This window comes from Oreochromis niloticus, linkage group LG13 (assembly GCF_001858045.2).
Source record: "Oreochromis niloticus isolate F11D_XX linkage group LG13, O_niloticus_UMD_NMBU, whole genome shotgun sequence".
Lineage (NCBI taxonomy): Eukaryota > Metazoa > Chordata > Actinopteri > Cichliformes > Cichlidae > Oreochromis > Oreochromis niloticus.
Window position 1 is genome coordinate 28,972,983 of NC_031978.2, and position 22,836 is coordinate 28,995,818.

At 39.9% G+C, this 22,836-nt stretch overlaps 1 protein-coding gene across 7 annotated transcripts in view; it reads left to right on the plus strand.

Moving 5' to 3' along the window:
• The window catches only part of LOC100701755 (stromal membrane-associated protein 1), a 152,429-nt gene that overhangs the window by 85,187 nt on the left and 44,406 nt on the right, over positions 1 to 22,836 (plus strand). For all 7 annotated transcript variants that reach the window (XM_019367024.2, XM_013275809.3, XM_013275807.3 and 4 more), the window contains one exon: positions 9,677 to 9,737. In XM_019367024.2, the coding sequence (XP_019222569.1) occupies positions 9,677 to 9,737 (61 nt within the window). The remainder of the gene's footprint in view (positions 1 to 9,676; positions 9,738 to 22,836) is intronic.

The window sequence follows — 22,836 nt, forward strand, 5'->3', positions numbered from 1 at the left end:
AGTAGACTATTTGCTGTAAAGTGGCTGAATGTGCTCTCAGCGGGTCATCGGCCTGTTTGGAGTCTCAAATGCATGTTTATATACGATGAGTTTATTTGGAAGTTACAGCAACTGAATTAGTTTTTTTACCCTTAAGCCTGAAATGTTGGTTCACTTTGTGAACATGAAAACTTGAGAAAGATGTCACCTAGGGTTTCAAATTGATACCACATCTGCATCTGTTAAAAATCTCAGACATGTTTGAATATCAGTTACTTTGACCTCAAGGTCAAGGTCAGAGGCCTAGTTTTGAACATGATAAGTCGAGAAGATGACGTGTAGTGTGACAAATATGCAAAAGAAATCAGGCAAATACTTTTTCGTGGCACTGTATGTAAAGAATAGTTTGTGTTAGATATTTAGGACCACAATCCACAGGCAGATATGGGGACGCACTGTTTCAAGGAGTGGCTGTAGCTCAGGAGAGTAGCAGGTCATCTACCAACCTGAAGGTCGTCTGTTTGATCTCTGGCTGCTCCTATCATGTTAAAGTGTCCTCGGGCAAGATATTAGCCCCAAGTTGCTCTCGGATGTGTTCATCTGAGTATGAATGTTTGATAGAAAACACTTTGATGTAGGAAAAGAAAGTGCTTGTATGAATGGGGGCTCAAGTAGAGTAAACGAGAGCTGCACAAGGACGAGTCCACTCATTTTTTTCAGTGAAATAAATAAAATAAAGGAAGAAATGACTTTTTGCTCCCAAAAAAGCCACTGACAGCAAACATAAGCTCACCCTTGCACTTACATGCACACTAGTAAACATTTACAGCTGACCTGTGTTTGTCCTCTTACACAGATGGGTTCAGTAGGTTTAAAATGCTGCTTGGAGCCAAACACCCTCCGCATGAGTAGTAGAGTTTTGAGCTGTGCTCCTCGAGCAGTTAAACCAGTGTAGGCAAAGGGTGTGTTTTGCATATTTAATTGTCTGCACTTATTTCGCAATATTTATTTCATCTGTTCCAAAATATGTAGTAGTTCTGTCAGACATTTTCAGTGCTTATGAAACTTGATTTAACTTTCTGTTTAAGGCATTGTGCAGTGGGATAATAATCACAATAGCATTTTTAATTTCAAACTAAACTATATCTTGTGCCCTTTTATTATAATTGCAAACACCACATTATTCGCACATTATTGCATTGTTATTCAGTGGCCCTGACAGCAGCGCTCTTTTTTTCCTGTCTTGCACGTTGTTTGACCTGTTGTGCTGAAGATGGTAGACATCCATAAATACTAAAGGTCATGCCTCTGTGTGCATGTTCAATCTGCTGTTTTCCCTTTGAGATGTCAGCCTGTGCTGTCCACTTAATATAAGCTCAGCGTAGAAGCGGAAATGCCAGGTATGCTTTCCAACTCCTGCTTATCACCTCATCAAGCACTTTCTATAACAGCATTATTTCACGCTTTGATGTAATTTGAATGCGGCATGTACCGGGAGAATGTTAACTCCAGTTTCATGCAACGAGTGAATGAATATTCATACACAGTCTCTGGCAGCTCATTCCCATCATGTCCAGGTCTTTGCCTTTTTGTCTTCTTTCATGCTTGTTGTCATGTGGTGTTTATATAAAATATATATTATAAAAATATTATAAAATATAATATATCTATATTTTATAATATTTTAAATTATATACATATGTGCTATATTTTATTAATTAAGATATTACATTTATATGTTACAGTGAATTAGTGAAAAAAGTCTTAAGCCAACCTTCATTTCTTTATATTTTGTTAGATATAGTTCAGGAATGATTCTCCGGCTCTTCTTTGGATGTTTCTGCCTTTTGTTCTGTTCTCGTCAAAATGATCCTATACTGCTTCAATAATGTTGACATCAGGCTCTGAGGAGGTGAAAGCATTACTGAAATCGTATATGCGACTGTATATGTAGCTATGTTTTTATTGCATTAGCAGTGTGTTTGTGCTCCGAGTGATGCTGGAAAAAAAAAAATCAATCTTTTGCCAATCAGGTGCTCTCCAGATCGTACTGCACAGTAGCTCAAACTCTGGTGGCATTTTTCTGCGTTCATAAATACATTAGTTTTGAGAAGGTTCCCAGACCATGGACTGAAAATGTCGCCCCAAACCATGACAGAGCCTCCAGCATGCTTTTACACACTGGTGTGTAGACCTCTCTCCCGACCACCTTCATACGTATTTAAAGATTTGTGTGAAAAATTTTACATTTTGGATTTATTCATACCTGTTACCACTGAGCTTCAGTCCAGTTCTTGTGTAATTTGGCCTTTTTTGTAGCTTTAACTAAAGAAATAGGAAAAAAACTTTTTGGCAACAGCTGCTAAAATTCCTCTCAAATGGACTGAACTGAAAGTTTGAAAAAACCTTTTTTGGTCTTTAATAAATGTCCAAAACCACTTGAAAAAATGACTACAAATTCTGGTTGTTTGGATACATAATACAGTCCTGATCAAAGTTTAAGACCATTTAAAAAAATAACAAAAAAAAAAATAAATCATATTTTGCATGATTGGATCTTAACAAGGTTCTAAGTAGAGCTTAATCGTGCAACAAGAAGAAATGGGAGCGAAGCAAAACATTTTTCTGAGCATGCAATTTATTGAAAACAACGCTTAAACTGAAACAATTGATCAAATGTTTAAGACCACATGCCTTTGAAAGGGCAAATCTGTGCAAAAATGTGGATTCATTGTTATTTTCTGTCAGGTGGTCACTGTCATGACGTTCTGATGGCAAAGGCAAAAAAACATTTCCTTTTTGAATGTGGTCGGGTTGTTGAACTGCATAAGCAGGGTCTCTCGCAGCGTGACATCACTGCTGAGGTGGGACGCAGTAAGACAGGCATTTGGAATTTCTTAAATGATCCTGAGGGTTATGGAACAAAAAAGTCAAGTGGAAGACCCAAAAAATTTCACCAGCACGGAGCCGGAGGATCCAATTGGCTGTCCATCAAGACACTGGACGAACCTCGCATCTGAGACTGAATGTTTTCCACGAGCCACAGTGGGGGAGGCGCCATAATAGTCTGGGGTGCTTTTTCCTTCAGTGGAACGATGAAGCTTCGTCAAACGGCCGCTGGCTATGTCCAGATGTTGCAGGGAGCAACCCTCATAACTGAGGGCCCTCGTCTGTGTGGTAACAACTGGGTTTTTCAACAGGACAACGCTGCAGTACACAATGCCCTCATGACAGGGGACTTCTTCCAGGAGAATAACATTACTCTTTTGTTGTGTGTCAGAGACAGTTGCTATAATTTCAGTGAAACTAAACTACAAGTGGCTTCATTTTGGCTGTTTAACATCGCTCAGCTTGATCGAAAGTTGCAAGTAAGCTGCTAAACTGGACCTTGCGTTGACATGTTGTGCCTGTGTTTTTTTTATTCAGCAACTTCTTGTTAAAGGGAGGTAGATTAGACTCAGCAGGCAGTGCTTCACTGTCACTTGGCTTGTCTGTTGAGTACATCAGGGAGGAACTTACAGCAGGCTGCGCCCCAGCGCAGACGTTCCGTGTGACAGCCGTCAGATGGTGGCTTTGACTGGTTTGTATTTGACAGGTGATCTGATTTGACAGCAGCCATAAGAGAGTTTAGTTTGGTTGGTGCATTTCATTCAAACTGCCATCGCCATCAAGTAAAGACTCTATTCACCTGTTTGGGGGGTTGGTTATCGATTGGCGTCATTCTCTCTTCAAACGCAGCTGACCCTGACAGCCAGTCACAGTCTGTCGCTGGCCGTCTGTCAGCTGCATCACTTTGTGTCACCTCAGATAACTAATTTCAAGGGATGCTTGTTCCTCCATAACCAGATTGTGGGCAGGAAGGCTCTGCATGACTGTCAAGCGTTAGTCCACAAATTTTGGCAGCATGTCTTTCCAAATCCTTCCGAATATACAGAAGAAAATTTAAGCTTTTCATCCACAGCAATATTTAGGATTTCCTTATTTATTTCTCTTCTGTTTCACAGCTGCTGTGTGGGATGTAGCATTGAAAGGCTATGTACACTCAATTCTGTAACACTCTGCATGCTCTGAAATCAAATGGACAGGCATACAGTAACAAACTCACTTGTTGCTGTCTCCTTGCAAAGGCCCGTGATGGACTTCAGAGAATTTAAGACTAAAGTTCGATCTGTTTTTCTGTGTAACCTTCATAATATACAGCTTTGATAGCAAATATTTTAGATCATATTAGATCTTGACTGAATCTACAACATACTGACGCTGTTAAGCAGACATGGCTATTTCATATTTGCAAATTTCTCATGTGTAAAGATCTCATTCATTGCTCTAGTACATGAGAAAATAAACACTGTATTAATTACATTACAATTCTTGAATAAAAATAGACAAATGTTATACAAACCTTCTTATTCTGCAGGTCGTTCCATTATTATTCAGGATTTCTGTCACGGTCTGGCAGGCAGACCGTGGGGGAATGATGGAGATAGGACCCAAACGCTGGACTTAGTGGAATGAGCAGTGCATTTATTTACAGTGGGGGTAAATGTACACCACACAATAATTCTCCAGAGTGCTCCCTCAACTCCTGTGTTGTGCCTTCTCCCAAGTGCTGGTATTTCGTGCTCTCTGCTTCTGTGCCTACGCACACCCCGTGCGTCCTGCAGTCCCGTGTTCCACTCTCCTGAGGATAAAACAGCAGACGCAGCCGTTATGACACCAACTCAGCAGGCATACACTAAACAGTACTTGAGACACTGACATGGAGTCTAACTCAACGATCCTGCGCCGGAGGAAGCCCCATCGCTCTGTTATGTAGCTCCCCCGACGAGCCTGATCAGAAGCAGGTGTGTGGGAACATAGGCGTGCCCAGCAGCCGGCAGGACCACACCCATCAGGCCTGCAGGTGGCTGTCCTTCATCCTCCAGCCACACCCGTAGACACACACACGAACACACACCAGCATGGAACACAAGAGCACAGTGCCGCAAACATACATCCAATAATAACAATAATGATAATAATAATAAAGGTCCACACTGTTCACGGACCCCAAGTCCCCGGAACCGGGTCCGTGACAATTTCACCCAATATTATCATCAATCGGCAAGGAAAGTAAAGATGAATACCATTAGCACTAAATATAAAGAGTAAAAAAGTCTTATTGGGCTATATTATCAATTGTAACTATACTCTGCTTTTGGAAAGTTACCCAGAGTTTTATATGTGAATAAAACATATGGAACAAAAACCATTTTGCTGTTGAAACTCCATTCTTTACAAATCACCAAAAACAAGTTTTATATAATATTTACCTGCTTCAGCTGCTGTTTAAGGAAGATGATCAGGGAGGAAAAATCTGTGTGTAAAGCTTGCAGTATGTGCTTAACGCAAATAGAGTACTAAAACAGCACTTTCATAAGCTGATCACCAATATTTGATGTAAGATTATAGATGGCCAAAAACAGAAGAAAAACAACACTCTTTAACAACTAGAGGGTTCATCGTTGGCAATCCTAAAACCACACAAAACAAGGTTTTTATCAACACAAGAAAAATCCTGAGAACCTTCCAGTCGCATTTTCAAACTAAATTGAAAAAGATTTTAATTAAGTATGGTACATTTTGTTAACAAATGCTGAATCCCAGTGGCCTCACCATTTGCCCAAATGTTGCAGAGCAAAATTTGACATAAGGGTCTTCTTTATATTAAGTTCTAGTGGATTTAAATAATTAAGTAAACTTATTAACAAATTTGCAACAGTGATGAGAATTTAATTAATGGTGGCCTTGCGATGTCAAACTGCAATTTAAGAAAACGCCAGTTGAGAAGAGAGAAAAGCTCTGCAAAAGCGCACTAAACACAACAGAAGGTGAATAAAGAGTATTGGAAATTTAAAAAAAAACTGCAGCAAAAACACAATACAATGAATGTTTTGGGTACAAAACAACTGCGAAAGTGACAAGCTAATAGTAAAAGGCTAAAGCAAACATGTAGCTACAGTACTGTGTGAGTCATGCAATTAAAACATACATAAAGTGGAACCGATTCTGTCACACCAATGGATCGTTTCAGTGAATCCTTCTCATGTTGTAGTTTCTGTCACGTTAACGTCGCCCCAGAAACACTCCTGTTGTTCGTTATTTAACTGTTTTTCTTCTGTTTTGTTAGCTTTTGCCGGTGTTTTCTTAAGTTGCAGTGCGTTTGACCTCTCAGGGCCAGCGTAGATTTTGGTTTTTGGTATGAATTCTTTTTTCTTTTTTCAATCCATTATTTACAGTGTTTTCTCTTTCTGTTTACTCTGTCTCTATGGAAAGTGTGACAGCATCATTGAGTGTATGTCCTGTTGTACCTGATTTAGTTTGTCATTCAGCTGCATGGCTCCTAACTCACTAATAACATCCAGTCATATTTATACAAGTCTACACAACAGCTTCACCCTTTGCTGTCTCCCACCTCCCCAATCCCCTCTTTATTTTTTTTATATTGATTTTAGTTTTATCTCATAAAAAATCCCCTCCAGTTTATCTTAATAGAATTTTTCAACATTTCTAACTGTACAGGAATTTATTATGCAGTTATTGGCTACTAACTTTAGTGAATCTTACTACTAAGTATTCCTCAACCTTAGTTTGGTTTTTGTTTTTCCTTAAAAATTCCCTAGAATGGTCCTTTACTGTTTCCCAATATGAATGCATTGCACAGTCCAACCTCTGGCTGCTGTACAGAGATGCTCCTTCCTTCTGCGGTTCATGCGCTGCTGTTCACACTTTGCTGCAATCCCAACACACATCAATTTACAGCCAATGCATTCCTGATTAGGCATGGACACGGTAATTGTTTTCATTTACTTGGATTGGAACAACATAGAATCTAATGTGCTCCATCGATCTTTTGTTGGGGGGGCCAATTGGGTTTGTTACCAGTGTTGTAGATCTCTCTTGGCCCACGTATTACCCTTTTAGACTCTCTCTCGATCTCACCACTTCTTTTTCTCATATGTTCCACTGTCTGTCTCCACACCCCTTTACTCTCATGTCTTCCTTGAACTTTAACCCCCATCTTTCTCTTCCTTGCTGTCGTTCTTTCATTTGTCTCTTTCCTTGTCTTCTTCTCCTACTTGCACTACTTTACGATTCTGCTCAACTTATCAGGTTTAAAGCTAAATTAGCATGATTACATATCATTAACCAATATCACCAAGGTAGTATACCCCTGATAAACATCTGAAGTATGGTAGTCTAATTGAATAGAGACCATAAAAAGAGCTTAAGGAGTGATGCTGACAGAAACATTATGTTATTATATGACATTGCGACCATCACGGCCAATAGAACTTGTGTTAAAATTCGTCTTAACTGTTCTAGGGTTTTATATGTCAGGACATAACAAATATCTAGTTTTTACAAGCTCTTAAAATTAAGCAAATAAAACCTTAAATGAACAACATGTAACATGTTACACTGTTGTTATTGATTTAATAAAAACTAAGCCAGAATGCAGAAACGAGCATGGAAATCTAATAACCGACCATAATTAGATGGCTTAGACCAGGGGTCTCAAACTCCAGTCCCCGAGGGCCGGTGTTCTGAAACTTTTCCATGTGTCCCTCTTGCAACACACCTGAATACAATTAGTATTCAGGTTGTTCTATACAGTCAAGCCTCTATAGAACTTGACTGTATGCTGAGGTGGCAATTCAGCCATTTGATTCATGTTACAGCAGCTCATGAGTGAATGAACATGGTGCAATAAAAGTACTTTTAGAAGTACATTTTTCCAAACACTTAGATGTACTTAAATTTACTTGAGTAGGGTTAGGGGTTGCCACTTCAGCATGCAGTCAACTTCTATACTCTTGCTAATGACCTACTAATTTTATTCAGGTGTGTTACAACAGGGACACATGGAAAAGTTTCAGGATACCGGGCCTCGAGGACTGGAGTTTGAGACCCCTGGCTTAGACTTTCCAACACCTTGATTCTTTTTTCTTTTGTTGTAGAATTGCTGCTGTGGTTGGTAATGGTAATTGGCCTGGTTCTTACACAGTGCTTTTCTACTCTACTCAACTACTCAAAGTGCTTTATACAGCATCCCTCATTCACCCATTGACACCTATTCATACCAGCACTTTCTTCTATGTCCAATTGCTGTCTATCTAATATTCACCCACTCATACTCTGATGGGCGCATCGGTGAGCAACGTGGGGTTCAGTATCTTGCCCAAGGGTACTTTGGCATACAGACTGGAGCAGCCAGGGGATTGGACCAATAACCTTTCAAATAGTGTGTAACCTGTTCTATTTCCTGAGCCTTGAAGCCAAGAATCAACTTTCTTTGCATTCCAGAACGTTGATTCTTTAGTGGGAGAAACATTTTTGAGAAAGTGACTTGAATGAGAGACAGTCTCCACACTGGAATTTCCTTACTTGGATGACTGAGCATGCATCATGGCTGGGATCATTATCCTGTTTACATTGATTCAACTTTGGCCAGGCTTTAGAAGTTGGAAAGATGGCCTCGCATGACACTAGAATACTTACTTACGCTTCTACTTTTAAGTACCCCAGGAAGTACAAGTGAGCCAGCAGACTGAGAGCAAAGTGCTCTATTGGGGTTGATACAGTACAATGAGGTATGCAAGATAAGATGGGGGCTAAATATTCAAGACCTCATAAATATGAGGAGAATGATTCTAAATTCGATTCTGTATTTCACAGGGAGCCAGTGAAGAGAATCCAGTATCAGGGAAATATGTAATTTCTTTCTAGTACCTGTCAGTACACTCTCTAGAGCATTTTGGATGAAATGAAGGCTTTTATAGGAAGTTTTTAGGACACTATTGGAAAGGTAACATCCTCTAGTTCGTGAATATTTAATATCCGTCTAAACCAAAACCCAACAGCTAACAAAACCTGACTCTGCTGCCACAGATGCCAAGTAAATTCTATAGGAAAATGTGTTCTGACAGTTGTTTCTGTCACATTAAGTTCAGTGATTATAGGATAAATTCCTAAAACATATCTCAGTATAATACATGTTCAGCTGCACCACAAACCTTATTCTCTACAGTTGGAATTCATTCATTTCTTTTGCTGATTCACTGCTTCACTTTTCGAAACACAACATTTAGCAACTGATCCTGCCAGCAGGAATGTATATTACATCACCCCTGTGCATATATGCAGGCTAGCATTCAAGCATCAAACACTTCGTGTAGTGTTGTAGCAGTCAAAATTGCCTCAGGATCCATAGATGAAATCATACTCTCCACTGAAATCAAATGTAATAGAATTTTTGAGGTCATGTTAGTAGGGTGACTCAAAATGCCAACTTCTTGGTTCTGCTGTGGAAATCACAGAATGGACTCGATGGCCCATATAATGAGGATATGATTAACTAAAAGTCATCCTGACAAATTTGCAGTAGAAAAGGTTTGCAGACTATAGCTGCATTAAAAGGAGATTACTCATCTTAGGGCCAGTGGCTCACATTGATGATCCAATCCAGCATTTTTAATAAGGATCAATATTGGATTGTTATACAGAATGGTAAAAGGTCTAGTCTCTATGGATGTAATTACCATCTACAGTCTAGTAATGTTATAATTATGATCAAATACCCTGCTTGAACAAATCAAATATTATGTTTATATCATTATTATATTTTTTTCTCTTTTCTCTTTGTTTTCCTCAACAGGCAGAGTACAGAGGCAGTCCTAAGAAAGGCACAGAGCCAGCCGTGGACCTGCTGGGTCTGGGTAAGCCATGAACAGCCTTCTTACAGCTTACAGGATAATAAACCTTAGGCTATATGCTGACTTGTCAAACTGTATTTAAATGTCTGCCTAATGCCTCTGACATGTTTGTTAAACCAGTTAAGTTGGAAGATATTATTATATTTTTTGATTGATATAGCAACGATTGGAGGTTAAGTAATGACTGACATTATCAGAGGGAGGTTTCATGCCGTCAGGCTTTATTTGGATCATGCAGAGAGGGCTTTCATTACATTTTGATGACTTAGTATACCATCTGGGTGTTAATACACTATCAGTGACTTCAACCATGTAAGCCTACAGGTAAAACCATCGAACAGTCCACACACTGATGTACCCGATGTAGATATCAAGCATGTAAGACAAAGTAAAATGGAGCAGGTTTTACTGGATATTTTGTGATGTGAGTGGTAACCACAGGAAATGGCTATCCTCGACTGAGTCTTCAACTGAGTACAGGGGTTAAAATTCTCTAGAGTTCTGGTGTTTTAGATCATTATAGGGCAATATATGACTATGTATAATTATGCCTGTGGTAAATATTCTTGCTTCTCTTTTTTAACTCTCCCATAGAAAACATCTGCTCGTATATGTGTGAATCTAGCCAGGAACACCAGATTTCATTTGAAAAAAATAGATTTTTGAAAAAAGTGGATGATGTGGTGTAAAAAGTTTGCAGTAATGCACTGACGCAGGGATCTTCTCTTTGTTTTCACATCATCATCGTGATCTAATGGGCTAGTTAGTCAATTGTTTCACATCAGTACACTCATTACATTGCATATGGCTGTTAAGAAACCACACGCGTCAAAAATAGCATCAAAGAGTAAAGCTTCTTTGAAGCTTTGAAAGTTGTGTTTGACTTGAAATCCGGCAGCCTAATTGTATCAGACTGAGGAACCAGCGAGTGATGCATTTTCTGTGGACGGTCCTTTCATGGAATGTAAATGCAAGGATTTACATTTGGCAACGATCACATTGTGTTTCTGAAATGGGTCATGATTTGTGCGACGGCCATCATTCATTGCGCTTGTGATACCAGTTTGGCATCTTATACAGAAATGCATCGAAGAAGTGGGGAGATGTTGCCCTTAGTGGTGCAGTATCCCTTCCCCTTTTACATGCAGGTGCATAACCATGGAAGAGAGAGAAGGCAGAAGGACGAGCAGATACAACATTACAATATTCGATGTCCCACATCAGTTTTGTTGCTAGGTGTCTAACTAATCTTAAGGCCTTCGCATGTCCTTCAAGATTTCTCTCATCTTTAATCACGTAATGAACTCCAGAAGTGGATAAATTTTTGAAAACAAATCAATTTACACTGACATAAAGGCCACACGCGCATTATTAAAGAAGTTACCTCTTCAAATAAGCGATGCGTTGGCTCAGCTGGGAGAAAATATATTCTACAGAAAAATAAATATTTGTCTCCTTCCTGCATTCTGCTTCACTTTCTCTTTCTTTTATGTAAATAGAGACATTTCCACTATCTGTTGATGCAGAAAAGGTATAAATTGAAGCGTAAACATTTAGCAAGCGACAGAAAACTGATTCTGAAAATTCTCTACATGTCTCTTCCATTGGTGTTTTGTTTGTTGTCTAATCACAAGCAGTTTCGATTCATGTCCAAAATATATTTCGGGCACAGAATTTGTCCCTGCTTTAAGGCCTGATATTGGCAAACAACAAACACGTATCAACTCTAAAGCGCTCGGGGTCTGACAAACAATCAGTCTGACTTAAATGCCTGTGGTGGATAGCAATCTACTAACACCTGTGGTGTAGTATATAACCAACAGAGAAAATAATAAATTCACAAATAATACAAGTGTTAACAAACAAAGCCAGTTATGATTTAACAAGTAAAAAAAGTAAATGTTAAAAATATTAGATACTATATAGCTACTATATTTACATGTCTTAAAGACTAGGGAAGTTGTGATATTCCATTAAAGTTTAGCAGCTGGGATGGGTACTCATGGCACTCAACAACCTCGAAAAAAGGAACTTGAAACATGTAAAAGCCACAAAGTTATAGTTTGAATTTAGAAGGGGGGGGGATAATCTAGACACATTTTTAGACTGTTACATTTTAGGCCATAACATTAAAAAATGTACAAGGGTATTAAAGGCTTCACAGTCATAGAAGAATAAGGATGTGAAGTCCTGGCTGAAAAAAGTAAACTACAAGAAGAACACTCAGGAGCTCCTAATGGAAGCAAATAACCACTTTCCAGACTAGAAGTGAGCATCAGAGATGCACTGAAATGTACAAGTGGACTCACAGCGTATCCAAAAAGTATTCACAGCGCTCCACTTGTTCCACAGACTTCCTCCAAAATGGATTATATTTATTTTTCACAATACCCAATAGTGAAAAAAGTTCAGAAGTGTTTGCATGAAATTACAAAATTGATAATATGCTGTTAGCCTGGTTAGTATAGTGGTATCAGTACCACAATACAGTGGAAGTAATTCATTGCAAGTAAAACTTCTGTGTTGTTGGTACTTTGCGATACAGTCTTTACAGATCCTTCGCTTTGAGATCTGTCTCAGAGAAAAAATGGGGATTGTGTCCCTGTTTTTAGTTCAGCAACTTTCTGCTTGTGTTTCTTTTCTTTGCCTTGTGTCTCAGCTGGTAATTTGGTGGTGATGTCCTTGGGTTCTAGACTTTAGGCAGTCACTGACTGCAAAAGATTTTCATCCGTATATTAAAAAGAGTCCTTATATTTAAAATTATTTTATTTGGTCCATTTATGGTTTAGCCTCTGAAAATGGGGAAGTATGTATAACAGTGGATGTAATTCCTAATGCTTTCATTAAAGCCCTTGAAAGTCAGCACTCATATCAGACTTTCAAGGGCTGATATGACTCCACTTTGATGGTGAAAAGGCTGGAGTGCCCACTCTGGGTGAGGGATGAGTTGCTGCCCCAAGTGAAGGAGTTTGAGTATCTCGGGGTCTTGTTCACGAGTGAGGGGAGAGTAGACCATGAGATCGAGTGATGGATTGGGTGGTCAGAAACTCTGGGTAGTGACGGACAGAATGAGGTCGCAGAGACAAGCGGTTGAAATGAGTTTATAGATGGGGTGAGGAGCTCGGTCATTTGAGAGGGGCTCGGAGTAGAGCCGCAGGTCCTCCACATAGAAAGGAGCCAGTTGAGGTGGTTCAGGCACTTGACTAGGATGCCTCCTTGATGTCTCCTAGGTATTCCTAGTGTGTCCTACTGGGAGGATGCCCTAGGGCTGACCCAGGACTCAATGGAGAGATTATATCTGTCATCTGGCTTGGGAACATTTCTGTGTCCTCCCGGATGAGCTGCAGGAGGTGACTCGGTTAAGGAAAGTCTGGGTTTCTTAGCTTGGACAGTTGCCTCCGTGACCCAAGTGTCAAAAACGGCTGGATGGATGAATGAATGCGGGGGCAACATTTCAAAAACTGTGGTATTCTCAAAAAACTGAAGTATAGTTGTCAGGTTAAGGTCAGTGGTTCACAGCATAGGGTTTTTGGGTTTTTGGACCAGTTTCTGAAGGATTACAAGATAATTCTGGGAGGTCATGAAATGATTAAGAAAAGTGAGAGTGCATCCAGGCTAATTTTTTTATTTATTTTTTTGTGACGTCAAAGTGTTGTAAAAATGTTGTGAAAAATGGGGCAAGTTTTTAAAGTAATTTAATATTTTAAAATATTTCTATAAAAGTAGCAGTTTGACTAATAGGATAAGGATCAGTGAAATCAGCTGGTGACCAACAGGTGAACACGAAAAGGAACAAAATGACCACATGATTTGGATCAGATCTTCAAAATAAATATGGCAAAGCATCATCTTCTTTCAAGTGTGGTGTGTTTAAAAAAAAAAAAAGTCAATGATCTGTGCAGAGAAATAAAATCCAAACACTGTATCAGTTATAGGTAGGACTGCTTCAATTAAACTCAAAAGGAATTCAGCAATAATTAAGAATGTACTGTATTAATAGCAGGAAAAATCTTACTTTGCTTTTTTGGGCTCACCTTAGACTCTGGAAGGAAGACTTTTCTGCTTTTCCTTACTTTCTGGCAGATAGTGAGCAGTTTTGATATGTGCAAGTACTCTTCCTCTACCTGAAAACTCAGATTTAAGAAAACTGTCTTATGCTTTTTTTCTCCACTCTTTGTTCTGTATGGGGGATATTCCTAATATGAAAATCTGAGGCCTCAGTCACACAGCTCTACAGACTGGTCAGTGACCGACCTGACAACATCTGGTTGCCAGGGAAAAAATGTGCATGTCCTGACAGATTGTCAAGTGGTTTCTATACCAGGAGAATAAAACAAGCTTGTTGTGGCAGGGTCAGTCTCTCAAAACTGGTGGAAATCAGGTGTTTAATAGTTGTGTTCTCATATATTTCTTTCTTTTTTGATAAAGCTTATAGTTAGGGCTGGATCAGGTGACCTTCAATCCTCTCTTAGTTATGCTGCAATAAGCCTAGACTGCTGGGGGCTTCCCATCATGCACTCAGTGCTTCTTCTTCACTTGCCTCTTTTAACTCTGTGCTAACACAACACTTAATCATTAGTTAGTTTTCTGCCTGTCTCAGCCCTGGTTCTGCTGGAGGTTTCTTCCTGTTGAAAGGGAGTTTTTCCTTCCCACTGTTGCCAAAGTGCTTGCTCCTAGAGGGATTTCTGATTGTTGGGTTTTTCTCTGTATTATTGTAGGTTCTTTACTTTACAATATAAAGCACCTTGAGGCTCCTGCTGTTGTATTTTGGTGCACTATAAATAAAATTAAATTGAATATATAAACCTAAAATATTGTTTAAAGTCTACTTTTAAAGCAAGTATGAGCTATAGCTATTATAAAAAGTCCAATATTCCCCTCTCAAAAACTCACATTTTACTTATTTAATTGAGTCCGTTTACCTGCCTTTACTGCTATCTGCTTTACTGTGTTGGCTCCTGCAGTTTTTTGATTGATACTATTTCTTGACCCAAATGCTCTATGCCAAAGCCTGTGGGTAAAACTGCCAGGCAAAATCCAGACAACTGACTTGTTTCTGCCTTCGCAGATTCCACATCTATTAAGGCTATATATTAGAACATGGGATTTGGTGCCCTTTAATTCACTCCAGTTGCCCCGTCCAGCTTCCACTGGGCAAATCACCCAGGAACTAATATAAAACGCCCCCAAATCTCCTGACCTATATCAGAACCTCTTATATCTGATATAATTTGCCATCAAATCATGTGCTCAAATGCACCACATTCTCTCTGGAATTTTTTACTATCAGTCTTACAAATACTCAGACTTGCAGCTTCAAGGTGGTTGAGAGGTATTGTGTATACCCAGCATGAAAGCATTTTAATGACATGTGTGCTTTGTTGACAAACAGAACGGCACAATGTCCAGAAAGACTGAATGCATCGAGGATATGACATTCAAAAAAGGTCACAAGCTGGATTCAAACCTGTGACATTTTGGGTAGACAGTGTGCGTCTTGGCCCATTAACCGCCAGACTTTTTGCTCCATGCTTGTTGACCTTAATCCTGAACAGCAACAAGGCAGAAGAGGCAGCCCGGGTCGCTTTAGGGTTTTCACCATAAATTTGTAATGTGCAATCACCCTGTGTTTCCCCGATCTCGGACCATATTATGTCGAACCGAGGTGAGGGTAAGCTGCGCTGCCAGAAAGAGAGTCGGTGAAAATGGCATTGATCACAAAAATTCCCGACGGCAGTATGGAAAAGTGAGAGTAGTCACCCTGCTATAAATAACTAATGCTGCACACCTTACAGCCATGTAGAGTGGATGAGATTTCACACATAATCAATAAGTCAAACATGTGGCTGTGTGCCTTCAGCACCTGTGTGCCTCTTGTATTTCTCCATCCCTCCAAGTCTCTGGTTACATTACTCTGCAACCTTCAAAGAACCTCCTTTGGCTTATGTGTCTGTTTTTGTCAGTTCAGTTTGATTTTGTTTGGTATATAAACTGTGTTAGAGATCAGATGAGTGTCCTTTTTCTTCTTTATTTTTATTTAGTGTGTGTTGTATTCATTTTATTGACTACTGTCTGAAGACATTGTAAGGCAACTTAAAAATTAGGTATTCCCTGACCTTCTCAAGTGTCCAACAGCTAGTGGAGTGAAAAAACTCATGGCATATTTTCTGCAAAAATTCAAAGGATGTGATCCTCACGCTCAAGTGCGTCTCGCCTCAGTGCCTCTTTTCTACTCCCAGCATCAAAAATGAGCAGCACTGGCTAACACTGCCTTAGAAATGGAGTCCACTAATCACTAACATCAACAAAGGACAAACAAAACTCCACGTAAAAATAACAATACAAACAAATATGACATGAGATAGAATTTGTTAGTGAATTGCTTTAGTGGTTTTTACATATTTAGTAATATTGGAGTGTTCTCTGAACTCAGCTGAAGGCGGACAGAGTAGTTCAGACAGCAGTGCCACATGGAGCTGATACAAAGCTTTCAGTGTTTGGATGCTTTTTGCCTTGCTGGGTAGTCTTTGGCAAAGTGCACAGCTTTTCGTTTTAGTTCTGTGTGTGTATGTGCATCGTACGGGCAAATTAAAAACTGCTAGCAGATTATTCACCTCTGTGCTGATTGAACCCACAGGTAGCAGGACTGTGCAACAGGTGTCAAGCAAGTTATTATTAGATATTAAAAAATAATTATTATTATTATCTATATTTTATACCTAAGTAAATCCATCTGGCCAAACAGGGCCTTTGCCTGGAAATGGACAACAACACTTATTATCTAATGTTAGCTAATTTATCTAAACTCCTGAGGCTGGTAACTGAACTGACCATTACTTTATCTGCTAACGTGACAATTTGTTGCTGGTAGCTAAGCTACGCCCAGCTGACTAACGTTGTCTTGTTTGCTAACATTATCACTTCATCATCCAAGTGATCCTTGATATAAGTATAGTATGCATAATGCAAAATTACTAGTGCAGTCAACGTTAATCTCGTTAAAATGACGTTAATGCCATAACCGCATTGACGCAGCAAATCTCCGCTAGCACTAAAAATGACTAATTTTAGCCATCATGTAAGGGCACTAAACAAAGAAGTATAACTAACCTTTGCATTGTATAGTAATAGCTAGCATGTTGGCAATTACCCAGCTAGCTGTAACCATCTATATCTGACATACATATCTTGTTTTGTCTTATTGTTGAGCAGCTGAATAATGACTGCAATTTTTTGTTCATCGCTTTCATTTGTGGAAACACTTTGAAACCCATCAGCCAGCTGTGTTACCGCCAGATTTTTTTGGGGGGTGGGATTCGTGAAGATGCTGCTCTTCTGGCCTTTTTACTATCACCGTACTCGGAGTGGATGCAGTGAGAGATCAGAGCACAATGTCCAGATTGGTTGGAGGTGGCAGAAAGATTATTCTAACTCAGATATCTACCCTTTTCTCCCGTGCTCAGCAGAAAAAACCCTTCTCACACTCAACAATATATTCAGCCTTAAGGTGGATCAGTTACACCAGCAGAAGACCACAATGGGTTCCACTCCTGTGAACCATGGAAATATATCTGAGGCTGCGATGGGCTTAGGGTAACTGGAAAAATATAGCCTGCTCTGATGAATTTCCATTTTCGCTGAGACTGCAGATGGTGGACTCAGTGTGTGAAATCAGCAGCATGAATGCATCGACTAGCCTGCCGTGCATCAACACTCTGGTCTGGAGGTGGTCGTTTAGTGGTGTGAGGAATGTTTCTTCCATCTTCTCTTGATCCCAGTCATTGTGGTTCGGCGAGATGATTGCTCTGAGTATTGTATCTTTTTATGCCTATGGTATCTCGTCTTCCATTGGCAGTATAACATGATATTGTACTGTGACACTGGACCTGTGGGGTAGAGCAGGGCATTCAGAGCTTTGTGATCATGGAAGAGAATCTCAAAGGAAAGCTTCCGACATTTAACGAAATTGATAAAACCAAGGGCCGAGGCTGTTTGACAGATTAGTATTTAGAATGATGTTCTTGATAAATGTTGAAGGACTTTGAAGAGATGGTGCAGAAAGGTTCATTTGGTCAGAAGGGGAAAAAACACACAAACTTTGAAGAGTTTGTGGCTGGCAATGGACAGATGCAAGGATACTGATGGTTCCACCCTCAGAATGAACACAATTTTAAGAACACTTGTTACACAGTTCAGGTCACCACGCCATCAGCTCAAAAGTCTGACTGGGCTGCTGGGGCAACACCACAGGGCCCTGCAAGAAGGAGGGGGCAGTCAAAATCACTGTCAAACCTCCTCATGTAATGGATGCTCGTGTTCACAGCATAAAGTGGACAAAGTGTAAAAGTTCCACTGTGTGTTTAATTTCTGATTCTATATACATTTTCATAGATGAAGTTCAGCTCGGCAGATATTTTCATTGTGATTTTAAATTTCACTGACTAAAAGAGCCTTCAACACTTTTGCCTTAAAAACTTTAGGCGCATTCTGGGAAATTTGCACTTCCTGACCTTGCTGACCTGACCTCTCTGTCATGTGTGCAAAGTGCCTGCATACTTGTTGATGCTAACAGTGCAGCAGTTAGTTTTTTGGTGAGCTTGAGAGTGCAGGCATTTTACATTATGTTTAGCAAGCAAAGCAAAAGAGCGGTGCTTAAAGGAGAGAGGATAACAGGATGAAGACTGGATTTGAGATGACGGTCTGATGAGTGAGGGGTTTGTTTTTGTGAAGGATTGAAACATTGTTGCCACTTTAATGTTGAAAATATGCATTCATGCTGTAATATGTGTGTGTGATAAATGTAGAAGCTGGTCCTCTCGAAACAATTGCTGAGTGAGAATTTCTATAAATGAGTGTGTTTGTTGTACAGTCACCCATCCAGTCAGTCTCTGAGGACCTGTGGTTAATGGGCTTCTCTCATTTGTTCAGTGCTTTGCAACATTACAAGTGTCTTTATGTTACTTTAGCGAGGCTTAATCTGTTTTATGTTTGGGGTAGCTTGGTTGAATAAGATGGTATGAGTATTATTATATAATACTATAATGGCGTTATAGCATATGCTTCTGCTAGATAAATTTGTCCATTTCCCCAACCTCAGACTGCGGTTGTTGTCCATGGTGCAGTAATTTAAAACATTACTAATTATTCCAGTATGCTATTATTTATAGACTTGCAATGTGTGTGTGTGTGTGTGTGTGTGTGTGAGAGAGAGAGCAAGAGAGAGAGAATGTTGTTTCCTCTGGTTCAATGTGGCAGTAAGGGCCCAAAAAAATATCTGCCCCCAGGAGTTGTTACACCTGGCCATCAGCTATGAGCTCAATAAGAAAGCAGCTGATCATCTTTTTGACAGTCGAAAAACAAAAGTAAATATTTGTGGAACCAGAATTTATTGCAGTGGTGTGTACGCCATGCAACCCCAAACCAACCAGTACCAACTTGGGTTTTTTTCTTTTCTTTTTTTCATACAATAGTGGAATTATTAAACTCATTTTCATTTCATCCCATTTTTATTTATTTATTTATTCACTATTCTCAGCTCTGTATGGAGTCAGTAAGATAGGCGCTCTCTAGGCTCATAGCTGTGGCTTGTTTATATTCTAGTAGTAGCAGTCCAAGATGTTAAATATGTAGTTGGAAATGTGTGTCTATTTAATGACATCTTCTACTTTTGGCACAGTAGAAAATAAAATGAATGTTTAGAGCCGTCTGAAGTGTTTAAGCTCACATGGATTGTTGTATGTTTAATATGAGCAGCTGCCACGTTATAGTTAGTGTAGGCCAATAATCGCTTAACAAACAACGGACAATCAACTGAAAATCATCGCGCACAAGCACTGCACTGAAAATGTGTGAAAACCTTAAACTTAGACTATTGAATGCTTACCGCTCAAGAGCATTTTTAAAAAGGACAAGAAAATCCTTGGAAACATGGAAAAAAAAATTAGGTGTGGCTCAAGACTTTTGCACATTACGTAAATGTGACTGGGGGAAATAGGAACCCAGAAATGGTGGTGAACTGGTTACTCTGAGTCCTTTGACTGCAGCACATCCTCACTTTGCACATTCATAAATATTCTTTGGAGAAGTTGCTTCACAACACCAGCATCAGCAGGTAATAAATATTTTCTTTTCACCCTTTGACATCAGTGGAGACATGGGAGGAGGTGGTTTCTCGCTCTTCCTTTATCTTCTAACAAACACATTGCAACTGCAGCCGCTCCTTCCGTGTCCGTTTTCCACTCTCACTTCTCTGTAATGACTCTTCCTAACAGCAGCTAATGGCTGTGGTCACCAGCCGGGCTCGTGCTCTTTTTTCTGGACTCCCAGAGTCACTTAAAGGGGAAGTGGGGAAAACTTAATTTCATGCCCTAGTTGGGACTTGTGTTTTGAGGAAGAAAGTGGGTTGAATTTGCATATCTCTGCCTTCATGGCTGCATTAAGATGTTGGTGAATAACTAACAATTGCAAGGAAGTAAAGTCATCTGGTCTTTTGACCAATGGAGTAAAACCATCAGAGTGTTTTGTCATAAATACATGTGTCTCATCAGGTTATTGCATTAAAAATCAATTCAAAGCTTAATCAAGTCAGATATTTTACCACATGTGGTGCTGACCTTCATGTGACAGCTCTCCCATGCTGAATGAGACTGTGTGTGAGAGAGAGTGAGAGCAAAGGGGTCCCGAGTGATTATGAAACACACCCCCTGCCTAAACTATTGGTCTGTTTCCATGGTGAAGTTGAGAGTGCTCTCAAGAAGCGGCTCCATCCCATAATAAGGGATGGCGGGTGCAGTGCCTGACATGGCAGTGATGATGAACCCTATTCTCCTTGCAGCTCATTTCCATGGCAATGGCTGAATGAAATTTTGGTAATGGAGGGGTGGGCTCAGACTGGTAGGAGGGTAACTGATGCGTTTCACATCTTCCCTTCTGCCTCGGTGTCTGACTTGTATCTGTCACTCTCATCAGACCATAAAGCAGTTATCATAATTATGATCGACGTTATTCTTTATGCAAATTCGTCTTTCTTTTTTCTTTTTTTTAAAGTAAGTTGGAAGTGATTTAACAGTCAAAGCCAAAGCCAGGCTCATAAATGACACGCAGGGATCGTAAAATGCATAAAGGGCAAAATCGCCAGCTTAAATATTGGGATGGATGAACGTCACAAAGCATTCATTTGAAAATGAGCTTTAATAAGTGGCTTCAAAAGGATGTCGAACCCGTCTTTCTGGCCTTCTAGCAGTAAATGCTTTTCCTTGTACTGTTCTGTCTGGCTAAAAGAGCTCAGACTTGTTCACACTTTAAAAGGGCTAAATTATAGATGTCTCATCACTGTGGTTATATAAATGACCTCCGCTGCGAGCTCTTTCTCTCTCTCACACACACACACACACACAGCCAGTTGACTCCCTCTTTTCTATTTATCACGCTCTCTCTCTCTTTCTCTCCCTCTCTCTCCCTCTTGTCTGTTAAATGACAGCAGTACATTGTGTACTTTTTTTTTCTCCCTCCAGCACCATGGGAACTGCTCATTCTGGACTTTTTTTCTGCATTGATATTGTCTTCAACAAAACTCCAAGATAAACTTAGAATATAATCTAAATGCATAACACCCAGGGCTTGAAGTTCTGTGGTGGTTCAGCTTTGACGGTCGATAATCGAGGATCTGTGCTTGCTTATTTTTGGCAACTGTCCTGTAACAACTGTGAATGCATTCAGGAAACCTGCATTTTGTATGAATACAGCAGACCTATGACAAAAGGAGAAACCAAAAATAAAAATAAAAATAAAAGTTTGTTTACTCTGTGCTCATCGTGATAGTTTGTTTTCAGATCCTGAATTTTTGATGAATTTGTCAAATGTTTGATACCAGGGTTCAGAACAGTCATACTCAATGTTCTTTATGTCTGGAAAGTTGTGTTTGACGTGAATCCAATTAGGCTACCAGTCTTCAGTCTCTGACTGAAGAAATGGTGAGTGATGTATTTTCAGTGGATCAACCTGTCACGATAATGGGAGGATTCATATTTAGTGGTGATTACATTGTCTTCTTGGCTTTCCGAAACTTTCCGAAACCACAGCTGTCATCCATTTGGCTTGTGGCAGCGTGCTAGGCTCTGGGTTTTTTGTTGTTGTTGTGGGTTTTTTTGGGGGGGGGATTTGCATCCTATACCACCAAAGTTGGAGACAACCAGAGACAAGACCTCCCAAATAATTAGAACACATGCTGCTACAGTACATGCAGGAGCAGGTGGGCTGACAGCAATGGAGCCATAAGGCAGGAGCCATATTGACATCCAGTATCTGTACTCGAGTAAGCCAGTTGGTGTCTGTGTAGGTTCTCAGTCATCCAGGTCATGGTAGTGGTGTCCTCGGGATTCCCATATGCTTGTTTGCCATTCACCTAGGGACCATTTTTGATCTGAGGACACCACAAGGGTTACAGAGCTTGGAAAGAAAGTGACTGGACTTCTTTAAGTCTCTTGAAGACATTTCACCTCTCATCCGAGAAGCTTCTTCAATTATACAACTACATGCTGTATAGTCCTGTATTTTAACCTTAGTGGGAGTTGTCCCTTAAGAAGGTTGTTCACCCACTATTGTTCACATGCCTCATCACATGAGCCAAGGTGTGACGAAAGGTGTGAGTCATTATCAGCAGAGGTTTTGGGTGAAACAGTTGTAACACCCTATCATGTGACCTACTGATATCACCTGACGCAAGACGTGAGTGGGGGTTGAGGTGCTCGGATGGGATCTCAAAACTGGATTATAGATGGCAGGCAGCTGGTGTCGTGAGCCACCCATCTGTTCAAAGATGGCCATTCACAGTGGACGTAGATGACCTCTTTCACTCTTCTCTCAAACCGCCTGCCCGAAATGTAGACCAAGCCAATGGGTGGGTTTTTGTTGTTGTTGTTGTTTTTTAAGTTTTCGTGGTAGTTTTACAAATATCCAAATCTGTATAAATCAGTTTTATTTACTTAGCTCCATCATTCCACAACAACAGCTGCTATAAGGTGCTATATACTCTAGGTTAAAGACTCTATAATATACCCCAACAATTAAACAACCCCCTAAGAACAAAACCTTGGCAACAGTG